The following is an 18,354-nucleotide window of genomic DNA, read 5'->3' on the forward strand; positions in this document are numbered from 1 at the left end:
TTTCTGGAGGCCAAAGGTAAAGCAACAACAGCTCATGGAAGGGGTTGGTGGTAAAGTTATGACCACAACCATATTACTAGAGTGATAATCTTGGACAAGAAAAATACTTTCTTTTTTTAGAAGCCAGGAATTAGTGGAGACCCCAAGAAGATGAGCCTCATGACTATGACTGGACTCTAGCTTGACTAGAAGGACAAAAGCTGGGTCTTAAAAGAAAATAACTATTAATACATTGTTTAGGTCAGATTTAGGGTGAATATGGAGGGAAATGGGCTAAAGAGAGCTTAGGCTGGGCAAGGCATGGATGATGGATTGGTCTTTTAAAATTGATTCGAGACACTTGGCTGGAGATGCCCATCTAAAAAACTTTGGAAACACAAGCCAAAATGCTGAATGTTAGCCAGTGCAATATACAGGTGGACCTTGAAACTCTCATGCCTGAGTAAAGTGTATTTATGTACTTCAACTGACCCAAGTGGAATGGGGTGATTGAATTCATGTAGGGGACAGTTATGAAGGTGGGAGGTAAAGGGAGATGTCATATGGGGAGTGATTACAAAAGGAGGAGCAAAGTCAAACAGCTGGGGCTCAAGGTGCCTACTTCCTGGCAGTGTGACCTTTAGCAAGTTTAATTTTTCCCATCTGTAAAATAGGGGTGAAAAGAATACTTGCCTCTCAGGTTATGAAGAGGTGAGATGAGATGATGGAAGAACAGTACCTGAATTTCATCATGGCCACACAGAAAGAGAAAAGACTGACGCTACCACAATACACATGCCTGTGCACATGTGCGCGTGCGTGCACACACACACACACACACAACTAGAATTTCTGGACAATTCAGCTTTATAGGGTCAGAGATAATAAATATGAACCACCCTAGTTACCCTAAAATGGTGGAGAGAGCTGTAGCTGTGCTAACAAGATTATGAAAAATAAGAAGTTTGCTGAAATGCAGAGTCCCATACCAAATATCTCCGAAGGTCCAACTGAAAGGCTATCTAGAGCATTTGGAAAAGGATTAAGATTTTTTAAAGAAAAACTCCTCATTATTTTCCTGGCAGTTTTTTAATCTCCAGAAAATGCCTGGAGCTTTAACCAAATCCCAGTTGGAAACTTCTAAAGCTCCAAATGATGTGCAAGGTCTTGCCAAGAACATGCTCATTGCATGGACTTTGAAAATGAATGGCTCACACTGGCTAAAAGGCCAAGCACAAACTAATATCAAAAACAAAAAATGCGGCCAGGAGTAGTGGCTCATGCCTGTAATCCCAGCACTCTGGGAGGCTGAGGCGGGCGGATCATGAGTTGAGGAGATGGAGACCATCCTGGCTAACATGGAGAAACCCTGTGTCTACTAAAAATAAAAAAAATTAGCCGGGCATGGTGGCGGGTGCCTGTAGTCCCAGCTACTCGGGAGGCTGAGGCAGGAGAATGGCGTGAACCTGGGAGGCAGAGCTTGCAGTGAGCCAAGATCGTGCCACTGCACTCTAGCCTGGGTGACAGAGCAAGACTCTGTCTCAAAAAAAAAAAAAAAAAAAAAAAAAAAAATGCTGTGGAAGCAATACCAACAAAGAATATGAGCAGAAGTAACTAGAGATGGGACAAATGAAGCTCCACACCACATGAATGACTTGGAGCATGTTAAATGGGAGGCATGGTGCAGAACGAAATGCCAGACATTAGAAATGATCAGAAAATAAGGATTGTCCCACTGGGAAAAGAGGAAACAAGAAGAATGTGGTTTTTAAAAATTGCTTCAACAAGGCTGGGCATGGGGCTCATGCCTGTAATCCCACCACTTTGGGAGGCCAAGGTGGGTGGATCACTTGAGGCCAGGAGTTTGGGCCAGCCTTGCCAAGATGGAAAAACCCTGTCTCTAATAAAAATACAAAAATTAGCTGGATGTGGTGGTGCATGTAATTCCAGCTACTCGGGAGGCTGAGGCAAGAGAATCGCTTACAGTGAGTGGAGATTGTGCCACTGCACTCCAGCCTGGGTGACACAGGGAGACTCTGTCTCAAAAAAATTTAAAAGGTAAAATAAAAAAATAAAAAATTGCTTCAACAGACCACAGGCCTTAGAATAAAAACAATAAGAAGAGCATTCAATCAAGAATTGAGGGGCTCAGTGGGGGTAGGGAGGGAAGTTAGGAAAATAAATAAAACATAACAGTGAGCCACATCAGTGAGGTAATTTTGGAGAATGAATGATCAGGTGGCTAAAATAATCAGCAATGGTAGGGTTAAATATGAATCTGGAAAGTAACAAATACTTTTTTTTTCATTTCACTAGAAATTGCATAACTATTAGTACAAGAACCAGAGTGAGATGTTGCCTGAAACATGGAACAGAGAAAAATAAAGTGCCTTAATATGAAAAAAAAAATCCTTTCAAAAGGCAGACTGATAGACATTTATTGATTTTATTAACATAGCAAAAACAAATCTGCCAGTCAGAATGGAGTTATTGTCCCGAAAGCCTGAAAAAAAGTACAGTTATAGGAGCACAGGCAGGCATAGGGCAAAGGTTCCCTGAGTCAGTGCTCTTTTAGTATTATAGTTGCATTGGTAACATCATCTCTGTCATGTCTCTTGGGGAGGTGGACACAGCAGGCTGTCTTAGCTGGACGCCTTTTAAATATTCAGGCACCTAGCTCACCAGCAACTGTCAGATTATAATTGGCCAGCCCATGCAGATGGGCATAACGGGACAGAATGCATAGCTTAAGTCAATATGTGCCTTCCAGTTGAACTGAAGCTGTATTTATCTTTTAAATGACTGAACTGATATTATGCTATAATACCACAGTTTCATGAATTTGGATAATGTGAAGTCATCCAAGTGAGATGAAGTTTCTTTGGTGTGCTGAATATACCATATTTCTTAGTTTCTTACACCTAAAAATAAGACCCTAGGTCCCACAACCAGTAAACTTGCCAAAATAATAAATACCACCTTTGGGGGTCAGGGGAGGGAGTCTTTTGTGGTAGCTAATTATTCTTCCTTAAGTGACAACCTCCTGCACCACCATTAGCACTGAGTGCCTTCCTTCTTGAAATTTAATAGACACAGGGGCACATACACTCACACGTGCACATAGACACATGCTATAATTAGAAGATAATTAGGAAGGAGCACGGGGGATGGGATGATCTTTTTTTAATTTCTAGGTTTAAGAAAGTACAGACAGACAACTTTGAGGAGCAATTATTTCCTACTTGAATTATTGCAACTACAGCCAAACAGAAATTAATGTGCATCTCTGGATAATACGTGTTTATCCAAGTTAATTAGACACCATGAGTATGAAAACAGACATCCTGCTAGGATCACAGAGACACTAATAAATCATACCACATAGCTACACACAAGTAATGTAAGAACTTGAGAACTATTACCTAAAAAGACAATATATTAAATATAAACATCATCTCTAATTCCTGAAAAGGCACTTGCCAAAAGCTGTGTGCAAAGCTGAGAGAGATGACAAAGTAAGGGCTCCATGAAAAACTCACACAGACTTTGAAACTTCTGAAAAGCAAATGGTGAACAGTAATATTCACAGGTACAATTATATTACATTTTGCTTTGAAGAGATCAAGAGAGGCGGCATTATTTACAACACCAGTTGCAGTTTTGTCTTTCTTTCTAGCCCCCGATTAAATTTTGACCCTTTTCCTTTTGAAAATACTTTGGTGTTTACTTTTTTCATTTAGTTGTTCTTTATTGTTAATAGTGGGGCTATTTCTGTTCCCATTCACAAATTATGTCTGCACCTTTTTAACACCCCTTCAAAGGGCTACTTCAAATAATTACAATTTATGCATGAAATCATATGATGTCTGGGAATAATGGGGGCAGGGAGGGGATATGGATGAAACAAGGCTGGCCGTGAGTTGGTAAACACTGGAGCTGGAAAATGGGCACACAGGAGTTGGTTGCACTATGTTTAAAATTTTCCAAAATGAAAAAATTTTTAAATAAAACCTTCATTATAGTTACATCATGTACTTTGTGACAATAACTTTCTGGTGAAGGACATTATCATAAGTTAAGCTAAAGTCAGAAGAAATGATACGTCTCTCATTGGCACAAGTGCAATTTAAACCTAATCCACAAATCTATATAGCATTTTGAGGGACCTTACCCTAAAGACACGTCCAAAAAGGCCAGGTCCTTTCCTAAATACTCTCACTTATCATGTCAATAATAGAACCACCTAGGCTACTGTAGTTACTCTTACGCGGGTTAAAGTTTAGCTATAAGCTTCTTGGCAATCAAGGTAAAAATGAAACTATAATGAGTAATAAAATTTATATTCAGATAAAAGAAAATACCAAATAGATTTTTTCCCTGACATTAAATTCTAATGTGTAAATTACTTTTAGTGAGTTTTTTTAACAGAAAGGACACTATATAACATAATGAACACCATGGCTTCACAGATGAAGCATTTCTTATATAGTCAGTCCTTGAATCATTTCCTCCTAAACACCAAGGGCTTTTTACACTTGGTTCAGTGAAGGCAAAGCAACTCGATTCTACAAGAGCCCAGATTTGTATTCTTTGATATCAACTATCAAGTTAGAAATACGAACATATTATTTAAAGGAGAAAATGGGGAGCATGCCCATAATCCTTGAATACACTGTTCTCTGCCTAATTTAAGTCAATTCAGAATTAAACCTTCTGGTGAGAGTCCAAATTACAAATTACGGAAAGGTTCATATTCTTCGGATTTGGGAATGAGTTTTCACAATGACCTTCAAGTTATATATATAACTTTTGTATATTTTTGCCTATTTACATATATATTAAGGCTTTCTTACCCAGATAACTAAAACAGAAAGTGACCGTGGACTAGGGGTGGAGACGTGTAAGTTCCAGATATATCCCTACTAGTTTATGTAGCCTTGAGCAAGTAACTTAAACTTTTCTGAGCCTTATTTCTTCATCTCAAAACTAGGTTATCCAACTAAATGTTTCCACTACTTTGAGACACTAACAGATCCCTCTAATCTTTGTGAATATGAAAATGTCAAGGTGTCATTTAGTGTATAGTTTATCTCACCAGGATTATATCTGAATCACTCGTGTTCTCATCTTCAGTCAATACCTTACATTCCTCTACAAAGTTCAGACTCTGCTTCCTTTTCATTTCCCAAGAAGCGGCCTATAACAAGGAATTAACAAAAAAAATACAAGGATTAGTGGCAATCAATGGTACATACTAAACTACCTTCACTCTTCATTCTGCCTCTACTTACTGCAGACTTTTGTAGGATATATAGCGAAAATTCAATTTCCGATCTTTGTGTATGATAAGCGCTTGATAAGACTTAGAGCATATCTGCCTTCCTAATTCCATGCTGCTTAGGTTAATATTAAAATTAATTATATTTCCTGCACCTTCTCTGTTAGTGGTAATGCCTAGTGTGTTTATTGGACAGGATATTAGAAATTTACCACAAATAATCCTCGAGTAATCAAACGTTGTTTCAATTACAGTTTAAAACCTGATTAAATTCATTTTTCAAGTGCTTATAAAGAATTTCACAATCTCCTGATTTATCCAGGAGAAAATTGGGTTTTCTAGATTTTCTTAAATATATAATGTCTTCTGGAGTGAAATTAGCTTATCTTTCTTTTTATTTTTATTTTTTTTGAGATGGAGTTTCGCTCTTTCACCCAGGCTGGAATGCAGTGGTGTGATCTTGGCTCACTGCAACCTCCACCTTCCAGTTTCAAGCAATTATCCTACCTCAGTCTCTAGAACAGCTGAGATTACAGGTGCCCACCACCACGCCTGGGAAATTAGCTTATCTTTCTAAGAGCTGATATGCAATCTGTCACCATTTCTTCATCTTCTACTTAGCAGTAAATTCATTACTTTTAATGGCAAAAACAGCAATTACTTTTGCACGAATCTATAATCTTGTTTCTATCCTTTCTACTCCAACAACAAAAATACTCCTGAGATCATCCCTCTTACCTCTAAATCATTAAGTCAACAGACAATTTTTAGGCCTTTGGCCAGCTGAGTTGGCTTCTCAACAGAATTTAGCCTTCGTGACAGTCTCTCTTCAAATCACCCTTTTCCCCCATTTTGGCTTTAATGAAATAATAAATTCCTGGTTTCTTCTCTTACTGCTCTGGTAATTCCTTCACAATCTCTGTGCACATCTATACTCTCGTAGCTAGCCACAAAATGCTAAAATTCCTCAAGCTTCTGTCTAGTCCTTCTTTTCTTCTTACCCATTCAACCTCACTCATCCTTAGGTATGTAAATACCTCACAAGACTGTCTCCTATTTAAACCTCACCTCTGAAATCCAGACTCATGTATATGACTTTTCACTTGGCACATCCTCTTGGAAGTCTCAAATTATGTAAGCTGAACTCATGCTGTTCTCCACAAGCCCAGTCACCTTCTACAATCCCCAATTTCAATTAATGGAATCACCATTCAACCTGGTGAAAGAACTCAAAATTCTGTAGTCATTCTGCCATTTTCCTCTACATGATCCTCTATATCCAATAAAGACTGCCTCCAGGAAAGGGCAGTGTTACCTCCTCCATCACCATCATCCTAGCCTACACCACTGTGATCTCTCCATCAGAGCATGGTCAAGTCTCCTAACTGCTCTGCCCACATTCACTTTTGTTAAGCATTATCTGTGAAACAGAAATACCATGTACTGGTTATCAGTTCCAGAGGAGGAGTCTCATAACTTCTGCCCATAGTATCTTGGTTACTGGAGTTGCCAAAGAAAACACAACGCAGTCAGGCACTAGATGGAACAATGCTTTACTCACATAGAGAAGAGACAAAGCAAGATCAGCCTCAGAAGTGTGTATCAGTCCCCCATGGCCCAGCAGCCTCCCCCATCAGCCAATGTTGGGCAATTGGCTACATGCACCCTTCTCATGCTACAGGAGACAGATGCTGTGTTCCCTCTCCAAGGAAGACAGATATAGCAGTGGGGTTGACCAAGGTTTCATGTGACACACGCATTTAAGCAGTATAGAAGAGCATACACTGGGCTTGCAACAGAGAAAGATATTTCCGCACAAGGCAAAAAACCCAGCATAGGCCATGTGTGCTCTTTATCTCTTGGTAAGAAAGAGTCCCAGGCTCAAGGTCCATTCTTATGCAGCAAAGTGGAAGCTAAAAGGCTATACCCCTGAGACTGTCTTTCCCAACAACTCTGCTCTCTACTAACCTTTCTTCTATACTCGGCCAAAGTAATCTTTACTAAAGAAAACTCTGGTCATGTCACTTCCCTGCTTGAAACTCTTCAATGGTTTCCCATTACTTATAGGATAAATGCAAAACCCCTTATGACTGGCCTATAGTACCTGCCCTACTCCTTCACACCACAGTCCATTTCCATCTCTTTTCCCTGCCATAGATTACTTGTCTTTTTAAAGTTCTTTGTATTCACCATATTCCCTCTTTAGCAAATGCTGTTCTCATTGCTTAGAAGTATTTTTCCTCCCCTTTTACCAATGTAATTACATTTCAATCCTAAAAGGCTAGTTACCATATTTTCTGGGAAGATGTTCCTGTCCTATCAGAGTGAAAAACCCTTATTATAAACAGTCATGCTACCGTGTCATAAAAACTGCCATAGTAGCAGTTGACGTTTGTCTCTGTAATTATTGGGCGTCTGTCTCTATCACTAGACTGTAAGTTTGATGGTGGCAAAAACCATATGTGGTTTTATTACCAAATCTCCTGTGACTGGCATACTGAATGGCACATAGTAAAATTATATATATATATATATATATATACATACACACACACACACACAAACAGACACATCTATGTTTACATTGGTATATGTATACATATATGTGTATATATATCTACATGAAGTGTGTGTATATTGCTTCACATAGCTTTACATATTATATGTTTATGCACACACACACACACACGCATGCATACTGAGTCCCTGTATTTAATGTCTAAAATGTTTTGCTCTAATACTTGGACACACTCCCAACTTCTCAATGGACTGTATGTTTTTAGAGCATGCAACATATCTATACAATAAACTGACAAATCCTAAATCTTGAAATTGCACAGGTAATGAGTTTTTCTGGAATTCCAAGTTAAAAGAGATATGATTATAAAGTGATAACATGCAGGAGTTCGAACACAGCAAGGGTTGAATATCTGAATATATAAAACTTTACATTCAAGTGCAATACATAATTCAAATCAACAAAAAACCTGAAATTCTGTAGGTTGTAAACAGATTCAGCTTGGCTCATATAGTCTCAAGAAAAGATTTGGGCAAAAATTTCAAAATCATAGGAAAATGGACTTGAAATACTTTAAGAGGATGAGCAGCCCAAAAATGGTATTAAGGAAAGGCTTCCTTAGGAGGTAAGGATTTTTACTAAAGATTTTCAGAGAGTCTGTATACCATTTGCCGAAGATATTATAAAGGAATGTGTGAGAGATTTCTATAATGTAACTACTATTCAAAATAATTCCCTTTGAAGCTTGCAGTGAGCTGAGATCATGCCACTGCACTCCAGCCTGGGCGACAGAGCGAGACTCCATCTCAAAAAAAATAAAAATAAGAATAAGAATAAGAATAATTCCTTTTGAAAAGATCATGCATAAAATATCTTGCCTCCCTCCATGACTACACTCCCACCATGACTACCCACTGTCTTACACTAGGCAGAACTCAGCAGATATTTGCTAATTAAATAAGTTTATGGCTTTCAGAGCCTATAGCAGTTCATTTGAATATTTTCTATGGTGAACAGTATCTACTCTTTAAGGTCGAATTTAATTTGTGGAAATAGTAAAAGGGCATTAGAAGTCAAATGTGATGGACTAGGTAGATAAACTAGGCAGTAAATTTTGGCTTAAAAAGATATAAAATGAAAGTTGTTGAGATGATGTCTATAATCATTCAGCACTGCACCTAGCACAGGGTAAATGCCCATTCAATCGTAGGCATTAATATTGTTATAAGCTGAATCTGAGGGCAAATTCTCAAAAAAAAAGAATTAAATAATGGCAACTCTGTAAGAATAAATGTGTTGTGATTCTTTTCAAAGAAGTAAACTCATTTGGACACATGAAAATTCTAGAGTGGTGCATTTGTTAACATGACTCTCAACACTTAGTAATACATTAACATTATATCCCAGTGTTTTCAGAACCTTGATTACAGGGTAACAATATGTATGATTTAGTTAAGCATTTTTCCTATAAAGCATTGAATGCAAAACTTAAAGATTAAAGGTTTATCCTATATGAATATTTCTCCCTTAAATACAAATTTAAAAGCCTTTTCCCACCTGGGCATTCTTCAGGCACCCTTCAGTTGGCTGAGCTCTCCAGACAGTGGTAATATTAGCAATCTGACTTCTCTTTCAAAACAGAGAATACAGGAAAAAAAATTAGAAATTGGGACCTTGTCCAGGAAACACAGATTGCAATGTATATTTTATAATTAAAGTGTCTTAAAATGTGAAAATGAAGCAAAACCTTGACTGAATGCTATTTCCAGAATGAGTGAATTGTTTTGTGAATAAGAAACAATAATAATACCTGGGATCTCTCAGCTAGTTTGACATTTTCTGGCAGAGCTACTGGAATTCTCTGCTGTTGAGAGTTCATTTTCTCCTCCATAGACGTTTTCATAATTTTTGTTTCTGAAATATACTCTACATCAGAGTCTGTCTCTTCTATGTTTCTTTTCTGTCCTCTATGGCTCGCTGAAAGCTCAAAGGATGAAAGAGATTCATGCTTCAAGTCATCGCCCAAAAGCCTGATTTTCTGGGTTTTGGTATTTTCCTTAAATAACAAAGAACATGTTTTTATTTTTTGGTAGATAGCCTATTTATAATTAATCACCACTTCTCTCATAACCTCATTATAATAGGTATTTCTTATTACTACTAAAAAGTTTTAAAATCAAAAGCTTAGAAACAACTTTAGCAAATGTATAATGCCACAATGGCTCATTAAGAATTTGATTCATAAATAGCTGCAAAGTTGTGCTGGGTCAAGAAATCTGATTTTGAGGAATAAAAAGCCCAGCAATTGAGAACATACTGTGCATTCTGACTTTCCCCCAATAGAGGTTCGCTTGCCTTTGGCTCCCCGCTGCAAACAAGGCTGGTCGTCATCCCTACCCACATTCACATTCTGCTTCCTGCCCCTTGCTAGCTCCTACTGCAGCCAATGAAAGATGTATTTGCTAAGAGATCTAGAATACATATGCCTGCTTGTTAGAGCCTACTCTCTTTTGTAAGAAACCAAAAATAACTATTAGAAGGACAGGAGTTGAGGGCAGACCACCAAGTGACACTCTAGTTATCCTAAGCATATCATTATCCTCCATAGTATTAGTGTCCACTAGTCAAGTAACCCTCTCCGCAACAGTGCTGAGGGCTCAACGAAACTCTTTAGCTCTCATTTTCCTTCACATAAACCACCAACATTTTGTAAAGTTATGATACAGTTGTGTATACTAGTTTGTTCATGGCTAAGTCAAATCTCAAGGCATGAGACAATGTTATTATTACAGAGGACTTACGATGACATGTTACAATCTATTTCCCATGGCAAATTACTTGCAGGTGATTTTTACTGCTCTCCACTCCAGAAGAATCCCTTTCTTCATCTTGCTCTCAGACTCTGGTGATAATTTATTACAAAACGGGTAGGTTCTAAGTCTGGTTCTGCAATTCAGGTATGTGGTGATCTTAGATAAATTACTATAAAAGGAGGGAGCTGGATTATAAGACTATACCAGCTCCAACTTATTTCTGGGTTCATTGGTCTCTGATTCCTTGATATAGTAGCAGAAGGTGCAAATTTAAAAAACACACACACAAACTAAGAAGATAGCATGGAAACAACTGTTCCAATATTTAAAGTGAACAGTAAAGAAATGCCAAAGATACAAAATACATTATGTGTATCAGAAATCTATTTATTTAAAGGTTGTCTGAGTTTATAAATCCCATCGTCTGCCTGTTAAGAAATGTGAATAATTAAAATTATAGAGTTCCATATTTTTGTGTGTGACTGATATAACTGAGAAGCTCTAACTAAAGGCTCAAAAATGTTCCTCTCTAAATTTTAAATTCTACATAAGAACAGACATTTGAGGAATATAACATAACATGACATTTAGCAAACACAAGAAATGATATAGGAACTATATATACAACATATTTCTAGGCAAATTCACATCCGTAGACAAAAAATATATATGTATATATCCCTAGAAAGTATTGGAAAGAAATACATTATTTAAAAAGGTTTTTATGTGCAGGAAGTAAGATAATGGGTGATTTAAATTTTATTTATATTTCATTTTCTAACTTATCCCTAATAAACATGTATCACTCTAACAAGAATAAAATGGCAGTTAAAATCTATTAGTGCTTCACTATGTGAACCTCATAAACCATGATGACAGTTGGCCCTTGATAAGGCTTCTCCTTCACATGGTTAAAATGACACAAATTGCTTAATCCTACATTAATTACTCACCTTATGTGCTGAAGTTAGGCAGGTGGAAGTGACAGTGATTTCGTCCACTGGTATAAATTGAGGCTTTATGGGAAAGCAAACCATTAAGGCAAATGTAAGTAAAAATAACCTTCAACTGGCATAGGGTAATAATTCAGCATTCTCCATTTCTTAAAGAAGGGTCAAGATAGCAAACCCTCATGAATAATTGTTCAAGGACTGCATTTAAGTTTAGATATCCTGTAGTAATGTTCTGATCAGTAATGACAAGACAGTGCAAGAAAATCCAATGGTCTGTGGAAGCATTATGGATCAAATGTCTTATGAACAAGGCACTGCTCTGTTGAACTGGGTCTCGTTTCCAGCCTCCACAGCCCTTGTCTCTTTTCTCTCAAGACTCTGTTCCCCACCTACAGAGTACAGGGTCTGGAAGGAATTCTGACCTTAGGCAGTAGCACTATCTAGTTCAGAGCTCTAGGTGTCAGCTTCAATGGACTCTTGAGGGTAAACTGGCCTCGACTGTGTCCTTAACGCACTCAATACCCAATCACATTTACTATTCCTCAGGCTTATTTTCATGTTTCCATACTTTGGCCTGAAATGACTTTCCCAACCTTGTCCATTTGTCAAATTCCACTCACCCTTCAAGTCTCAGTTAAATTATCTATCCTGAAGGTCTCCTCCAATTCCCCAAGGGAGAACTAATTGCTTTATCTTCTATGCCGTCATGGCATTGTTTCTCTTCACATGTTTATGGAGGTAATATAGTCACATATGACAACACGTTTAGAAGTATATTAAAATGAAGCCTCTTTACTACTTCATTCTCCACTTGTCTAATTCATATTCCATTAATATGTGACCACTGATACCACTGTCTTGCTTAATCTTTCTGGAGATGTGTTTATATAGCATATATAAGCACATATATGTGTGTGTGTGTATATACATATATATACAAATTTTTCCCACTTTTTGTGGTAGGGAAATATGGTAGCATATTATACACATGGTCTGAATTGTTGAATCGTGCCTTTTCATCTAAGGATATATCCTAGAGGTTTTTCTCCTTAGTATATAAAGAGCTTCTTATTCTTTTACAGCTGTGTTATATTCCAGTGTATTGTTGTAAAAAAGTGTATTTAACCAGGTCTGTTGACAGACATTTGGATCTTCTCAATCTTTTACTATACAAACAACCTCGTAAATAGGTAATTTCACATTTGGGTGAATATGTCCATATAATCATTTCCAAAAGTGACATTTCTGGGTCAACAGGTACATGCATTTATAATTTGGATAGACACTGCTAAATTTCTCCACCAGGCTTTTTGGTGGCCTAGCATATAGGCCTAGTAAATACGATTATTCCAAGGGTACTTGAAGAGAAATACATACTCACATACTCTATTTTGAGAGTGCAGAGTATATATATATATATATAACTATATGTATATTGTTATTGTTATTATTGATTGTTTAGGTATCCCTGAGCTGAGAGTAAGTTAAAGTTTCCTATTACTAGTATGATTGTCTCTTTTTTCATGTATCACTTGTAATTATTGCTTTATTGATGTCATATACATGTTTGACATTAGTTCAATCATTTTATTTTATCCTTTACTTTTATAATTTAAGTTTTTAATGATACATTGTATTTTCTTTTTTTCTGGTGACCTCCATTATGATGATAACTATATATAATATTTTTAGCTTTCTCTGTCTTTAGACAGGATCTATGTATTTCCTACTCTGAACAGTGGCAAAATTTATTTTTTCTTCTCCGTTTTCTTCCCCTGATATTTATCAATAGCGTGATCCTTCTCAGTGTTTACCTTAGTACTAAGAAGTATGCTAAAATCAAATAAATGACACCTCTTGGTCTCCTACTACCGTTGAGGCAAACGTCAAACTACTTTTCCCCTTCTATCACCCTTGACTTTCCTTTTTGGTTAGCCGAATTATTTTTACATTGCCAGGGTATTTACATTCGGTTTGGTGTCTAATGTCACATTTGTTTTAGGCTTTTTGCTTTAATTAAATACAGTCAATGCTTACATCCAGTCCTTTGATGTAGAATTTTCAGACATCTCTTGCTGGTTGAAGTTTGATCCCTAGTAGTTTCCTCAAAAAGAGACCATGAGAATATTTCCTGAGTTCTTTCCTATTTTTACGTTTTTTGTTGTTTTTTTTTTTTTTGAGACAGAGTCTTGCTCTGTCACCAGGCTGGAGTGCAGTGGCGCAATCTCTGCTCACTGCAACCTCCACTTCCTGGGTTCGAGTGATCCTCCTGCCTCAGCCTCCCAAGTAGCTGGGACTACAGGTGCATGCCACCACGCCCAGCTAATTTTTGTATTTTTAGTAGAGACAGGGTTTCACCATGTTGGCCAGGATGGTCTCCATCTCTTGACCCCATGATCCGCCCACCTCAGCCTCCCAAAGTGCTGGGATTACAGGCGTGAGCCACCACGCCTGGCCCTTTCCTACTTTTAAATCTATTTACCTGTAGGCTTTTTATGTGAAGAGTAATTTGGTGAATATAAAAGTCTTGGTTTACACTTCCTTTCCATGAGGATCTTACAGTTTTTACTTCATCACCTGAAGCTGATTTTTTTTAGAGAAGTTTGAAGCCAAAGTGAACTGTTTTGTCCCTATAGGTGACTTGATGTTTATACCTGTTGGTCAAAGGAATCTATATTTTTTTTTACAGTCGAGTAATTTTATTATAATATATGTATTACTGTTGACTATTCTGGGGACAGTTTTTCCCTATTGTGGAGCATACCATTTCAAACACGTAGCTTCAAGTTTTACCATTTTCCTGAAAAGTGTGCCTGATTTATACCTTTAAAAATGTGTTCTTCCATTACTCTGTTTTCCCTGGGCATTCAAATTGTGCAAATATTGTGTCTCCTTCTTACTTCTATCATTCATGATCATTTTCTGTGTAACTAATTGTAAGCAATTCTTTCCTAATTTCTATTATTTTATTTGCTTTTTACTTTTATCTTCTATACCAGGGGACAGCAAGCTTTTTCTGTAAAAGGCTAGATAGTAAATAGTTTTGCAGGTCACATACAGTCTCTGTTGTGTATTCTTTTCTCTCTCTCTCCTCTCCCTCTTTCTCTCTTTACCATCTACAAATGTAAAAGTCATTTTCAGCTTGTGGGCCATAAATGAACAGGACTAGATTTGGCCCATAGGTAATAGTTTGTGACCTTTGCTCTATATCCCAACTATGCTTACCAAAATGACAATTTGCCTTGTGTTTTTTCCAATTGTATGATTTCATTTCTTCTGTTTAAGTTCTGCAAATTATGTTTTATTTCATTGTCTTGTACAGTCTCAGCATCTCTTCATAAATCCTTATATTTGTTTCAGAATCTTCTTTCATAAAAATGACTTTTTTCATTGGGTTTTTAAAAATGTATGTATAAATGTGTATGTTTAATTTCCTTCTGATGTGCATTTTAATTTTTCTTTTTTCTAATTTACAGCTTTAGTGAGATATAGTTGACGAACAAATAACAGCACAAAATTCAAGTATATAATTTGAAAGATTTTGATATATGTATAATAATCAAGATAATTAACATACTGATCATCCCCAAAAGTTTCCTTGTCTCCCCACCACCTCTTCCAACCCTGCCCCATCCCTAACCAACCACTGATCTGCTTTCTCTTGCTGTCAATTAGCTGTATCTTCTGGAGTTTTATATTAAGTGAAATCACACAGTATGTAATCTTGACTTCTTTCACTTAGAATAATTATTTAAAAACTCATCCATATTGCTGTGTGAATCAAGAGTGCACTCCTTCCTGTTACTAAGTAATTTTCCACTGAATGGACATGCCATAATTTGTCCTTTCGCCTTTTGATGGTCATCTGGATGGCTTCCAGGTTTTGGCAATTACAAAGCTACTTAGTATAAGCACACATGTACAAGTTTTGAAGTGGATATATGCTTACATTTCTCTTGACTAATACCTAGGAGTGGAATATCTGGGTCATATGATAGGTATATCTTTAACTTTTTAAAAACTGCCAAACTAGGCTTACTCCTATAATCCCAACCCTTTGGGAGGCCAAGGCAGGAGGATCGCTTGAGGCCAGGAGTTTGAGACTGCTGTGAGCTATAATTGCGCCACTGCACTCCAGCATGGGCAACACAGTGAGACCACATCTCAAAAAACAAAAACCAAAACAAAAAAAACCCTGCCAAACTGTTTTCCTATGTCACTTTACCATTTTGCATTTTCAATGGTTGCTCTCTATCCTAGGTCAACATAGCGTAATCATTTTAACTTTATCCATCGTAGTGAGTGTGTAGTGGTTATCTCATTGTGCTTTTAATGTGCAGTTCCCTTAATGATTAATGAAATTGACTTTTCATGTGTTTATTGGCTATCTGCATGTCTCCTTTGATTAAGTACCTGCTTAAATGTGTCTATTTTTTAACTGCATTGTCTTATTATTGTTTTTTTGTTGTTTTTGTTTTTTTTTTTTTTTTTGAGATGGAGTTTCGCTCTTGCTGCCCAGGCTGAAGTGCAATGGCACAATCTGAGCTCACCGCAACCTCCGCCTCCCAGGTTCAAGCAATTCTCCTGCTTCAGCCTCCAGAGTAGCTACGATTACAGGCATGCACCACCACGCCTGGCTAATTTTGTATTTTTAGCAGAGACGGGGTTTCTCCATGTTGGTCAGGCTGGTCTTGAACTCCCGACCTCAGATGATCCGCCCACCTTGGCCTCCCAAAGTGCTAGGATTACAGACGTGAGCCACTGAACCCAGCCGAGTTTTAAAAGTTCTCTCCATACTCCAGATACAAGTCCACTGTCAGGTATTATTTCGCAAATATTTTCTCACAGTCTGTAGCTTGATTTTTCAATTTCTTAACAATGTCTTTTGAAGAACAAAAGTCATTAATTTTGATGAGGTACAATTTAAAAATTTTTCTTTTTATAGATCATGCATTATGTGTCATTTTTTAGAAATATATGCCAAATATCAGGTCACTAAAATTTATTCCTATATTTTCTTCTAGAAGGTTAACTTTTACATTTAGCCCTATGATCTATTTCAAAATAATGTTGTATATGACAGGAGGTAAGAATCAATGTTTGTTATTTTGGGGGATATATGGCTATCCAAATGTTTTGGTTCCATTTGTTGAAAAGATTCTTATTCTCTCATTAAAATGTCTTGGTCCCTTAGTTGAAAATCAGCTGGCTATATACATGTGGGTCTATTTCTAAACTCTCTATTCCATTTCATTGCTATATTTGTCTCTTTTTACACCAATACCACACTGACTTAATTACAGTTTTATTATGAGTATTAAAATTAGGTAGTATGATTCCTCCATCTTTGTTCTTTTTTAAGGTTATTTTTTCTAAATTCTTTGCATGCCATACAAATTTTAGAATCAGTTTTTAGTATCTATCAAAATACTTGTTTGAATTTTAATTGATGCCAACTGGGGAGAATAGACATCTTAGCAATGTTGACTCTTCAAACTCATGACATGGAATCTCTCTTCATTTATGTGTTTTATTTAATGTTTTCAGCAGTGTTCTACAGCTTTCAGTGTACAGGTCTTACATGTATTTCGTCAAAGTTATCTGTAAGTAGTTCATATATTTTAATGCTATTGGAAATGGTATTTTTCAATTTCAACTTCCAACTGTTTGCTGCTAATATATAGAAAAAGTTAATTTTTATATATTGATTTTGTGTCCTGCAACCTTGCTAAAGCTCATTTCAGTAGTTCTAGTAACTTTCTGTAAATATTATGTTTTCTACATAAACTATCAAATCTTGAAAGAAAAAAAACTTTTACCTCTTCTTCTGCAATCTGAGTGCCTTTTCTTTTTCTCTCTTTTCACACCATCTAGAACCTCCTGTACAATGTGGAACTGGAGGGGTGAGAGTGAAACTCCCTTGCCTCATTCCTGACCTTAGTGGGAGAACACTGATTCTTTCACTAATAAGCAAGATTTTAGCTGCAAGTGTTTTGTAGATGCCCTTTATCAGTTGAGAGAGTTTTCTTCTATTCCTGATTTTCTGAAAATTTTATCAGGAATGGCTATAGTTGCTTCTTTTTTGTTATTTATATTTTGCTAGAATTCTTTAACGTTTTTCTTGCAGTATTTTATTTATGTTATATAATTATATGGTTTCTTATTGACATTTTACTGGAATCTTTGTTTTTTTAGTGTATCTGTTTAGATGCTATACTAGTTTGTTTTTTTAAACATGTCATTATAAAAGTTGGATTTTCCAGGACCAGCTCTTTGCCAGAGCTTTCTATAGAAAGCGTTAAGTGGAGGGCAAATTTCTAGGCAAGTTATTTTTCACAAGCCTAGCTTCTTTTCCTCTGATCTCTACAAAAAATACTGCTTCTGCAAATTGTGACTTATTTGAGTCCTTTCATGTGCATTTCACATTTTCTACTTCTGTGAATCAAAGTTGGTCCAGTAGGGTTCCTGTTGCCTGCTGGCTATTGCAGATAACGGCTATAGCTTTTCCATCTCTAGATGTATCCTTCTTCAGTAAGTGTATTTGTATGGATTCTTTTGATATGCTACCGCTGGGCTCTTCCTTAGATTTCTCTTCTATTCTTCCTGTGGAGCTCCTGCATCATCTTGATTGCTTTGAGCAGCCCTGAGAAATATGTTGATATACATCTATGCTATGGCTTGAATGTGTCCCCCCAAAAGCATGTACTGGAAACTTAATCTGCAATGCAACAGTTTTGGGAGGTGGGGCCTAAAGGGAGGTGTTTAGGTTATGAGGATTCCATTCTCATGAATGGATTAATGCCAATTATTACA

General features: G+C 36.8%; 1 protein-coding gene across 7 annotated transcripts in view; it reads right to left on the bottom strand.

Annotated features, from left to right (window-relative positions):
• The window catches only part of MORC1 (MORC family CW-type zinc finger 1), a 159,803-nt gene that overhangs the window by 37,195 nt on the left and 104,254 nt on the right, over nt 1-18,354 (bottom strand). For 4 of the 7 annotated variants that reach the window (XM_526261.8, XM_009446106.5, XM_063806956.1 and 1 more), the window contains 4 exons: nt 11,542-11,604; nt 9,586-9,831; nt 9,333-9,404; nt 5,075-5,176 (listed from right to left, as the gene is read on the bottom strand). In XM_526261.8, coding sequence (XP_526261.2) covers nt 5,075-5,176; nt 9,333-9,404; nt 9,586-9,831; nt 11,542-11,604 — 483 coding nt within the window. The remainder of the gene's footprint in view (nt 1-5,074; nt 5,177-9,332; nt 9,405-9,585; nt 9,832-11,541; nt 11,605-18,354) is intronic. The other 3 variants (XM_054680866.2, XM_016941616.4, XM_063806955.1) reach the window with 1 other exon arrangement.

The sequence above is a fragment of the Pan troglodytes genome, chromosome 2 (assembly GCF_028858775.2).
Source record: "Pan troglodytes isolate AG18354 chromosome 2, NHGRI_mPanTro3-v2.0_pri, whole genome shotgun sequence".
NCBI classification, from domain to species: domain Eukaryota; kingdom Metazoa; phylum Chordata; class Mammalia; order Primates; family Hominidae; genus Pan; species Pan troglodytes.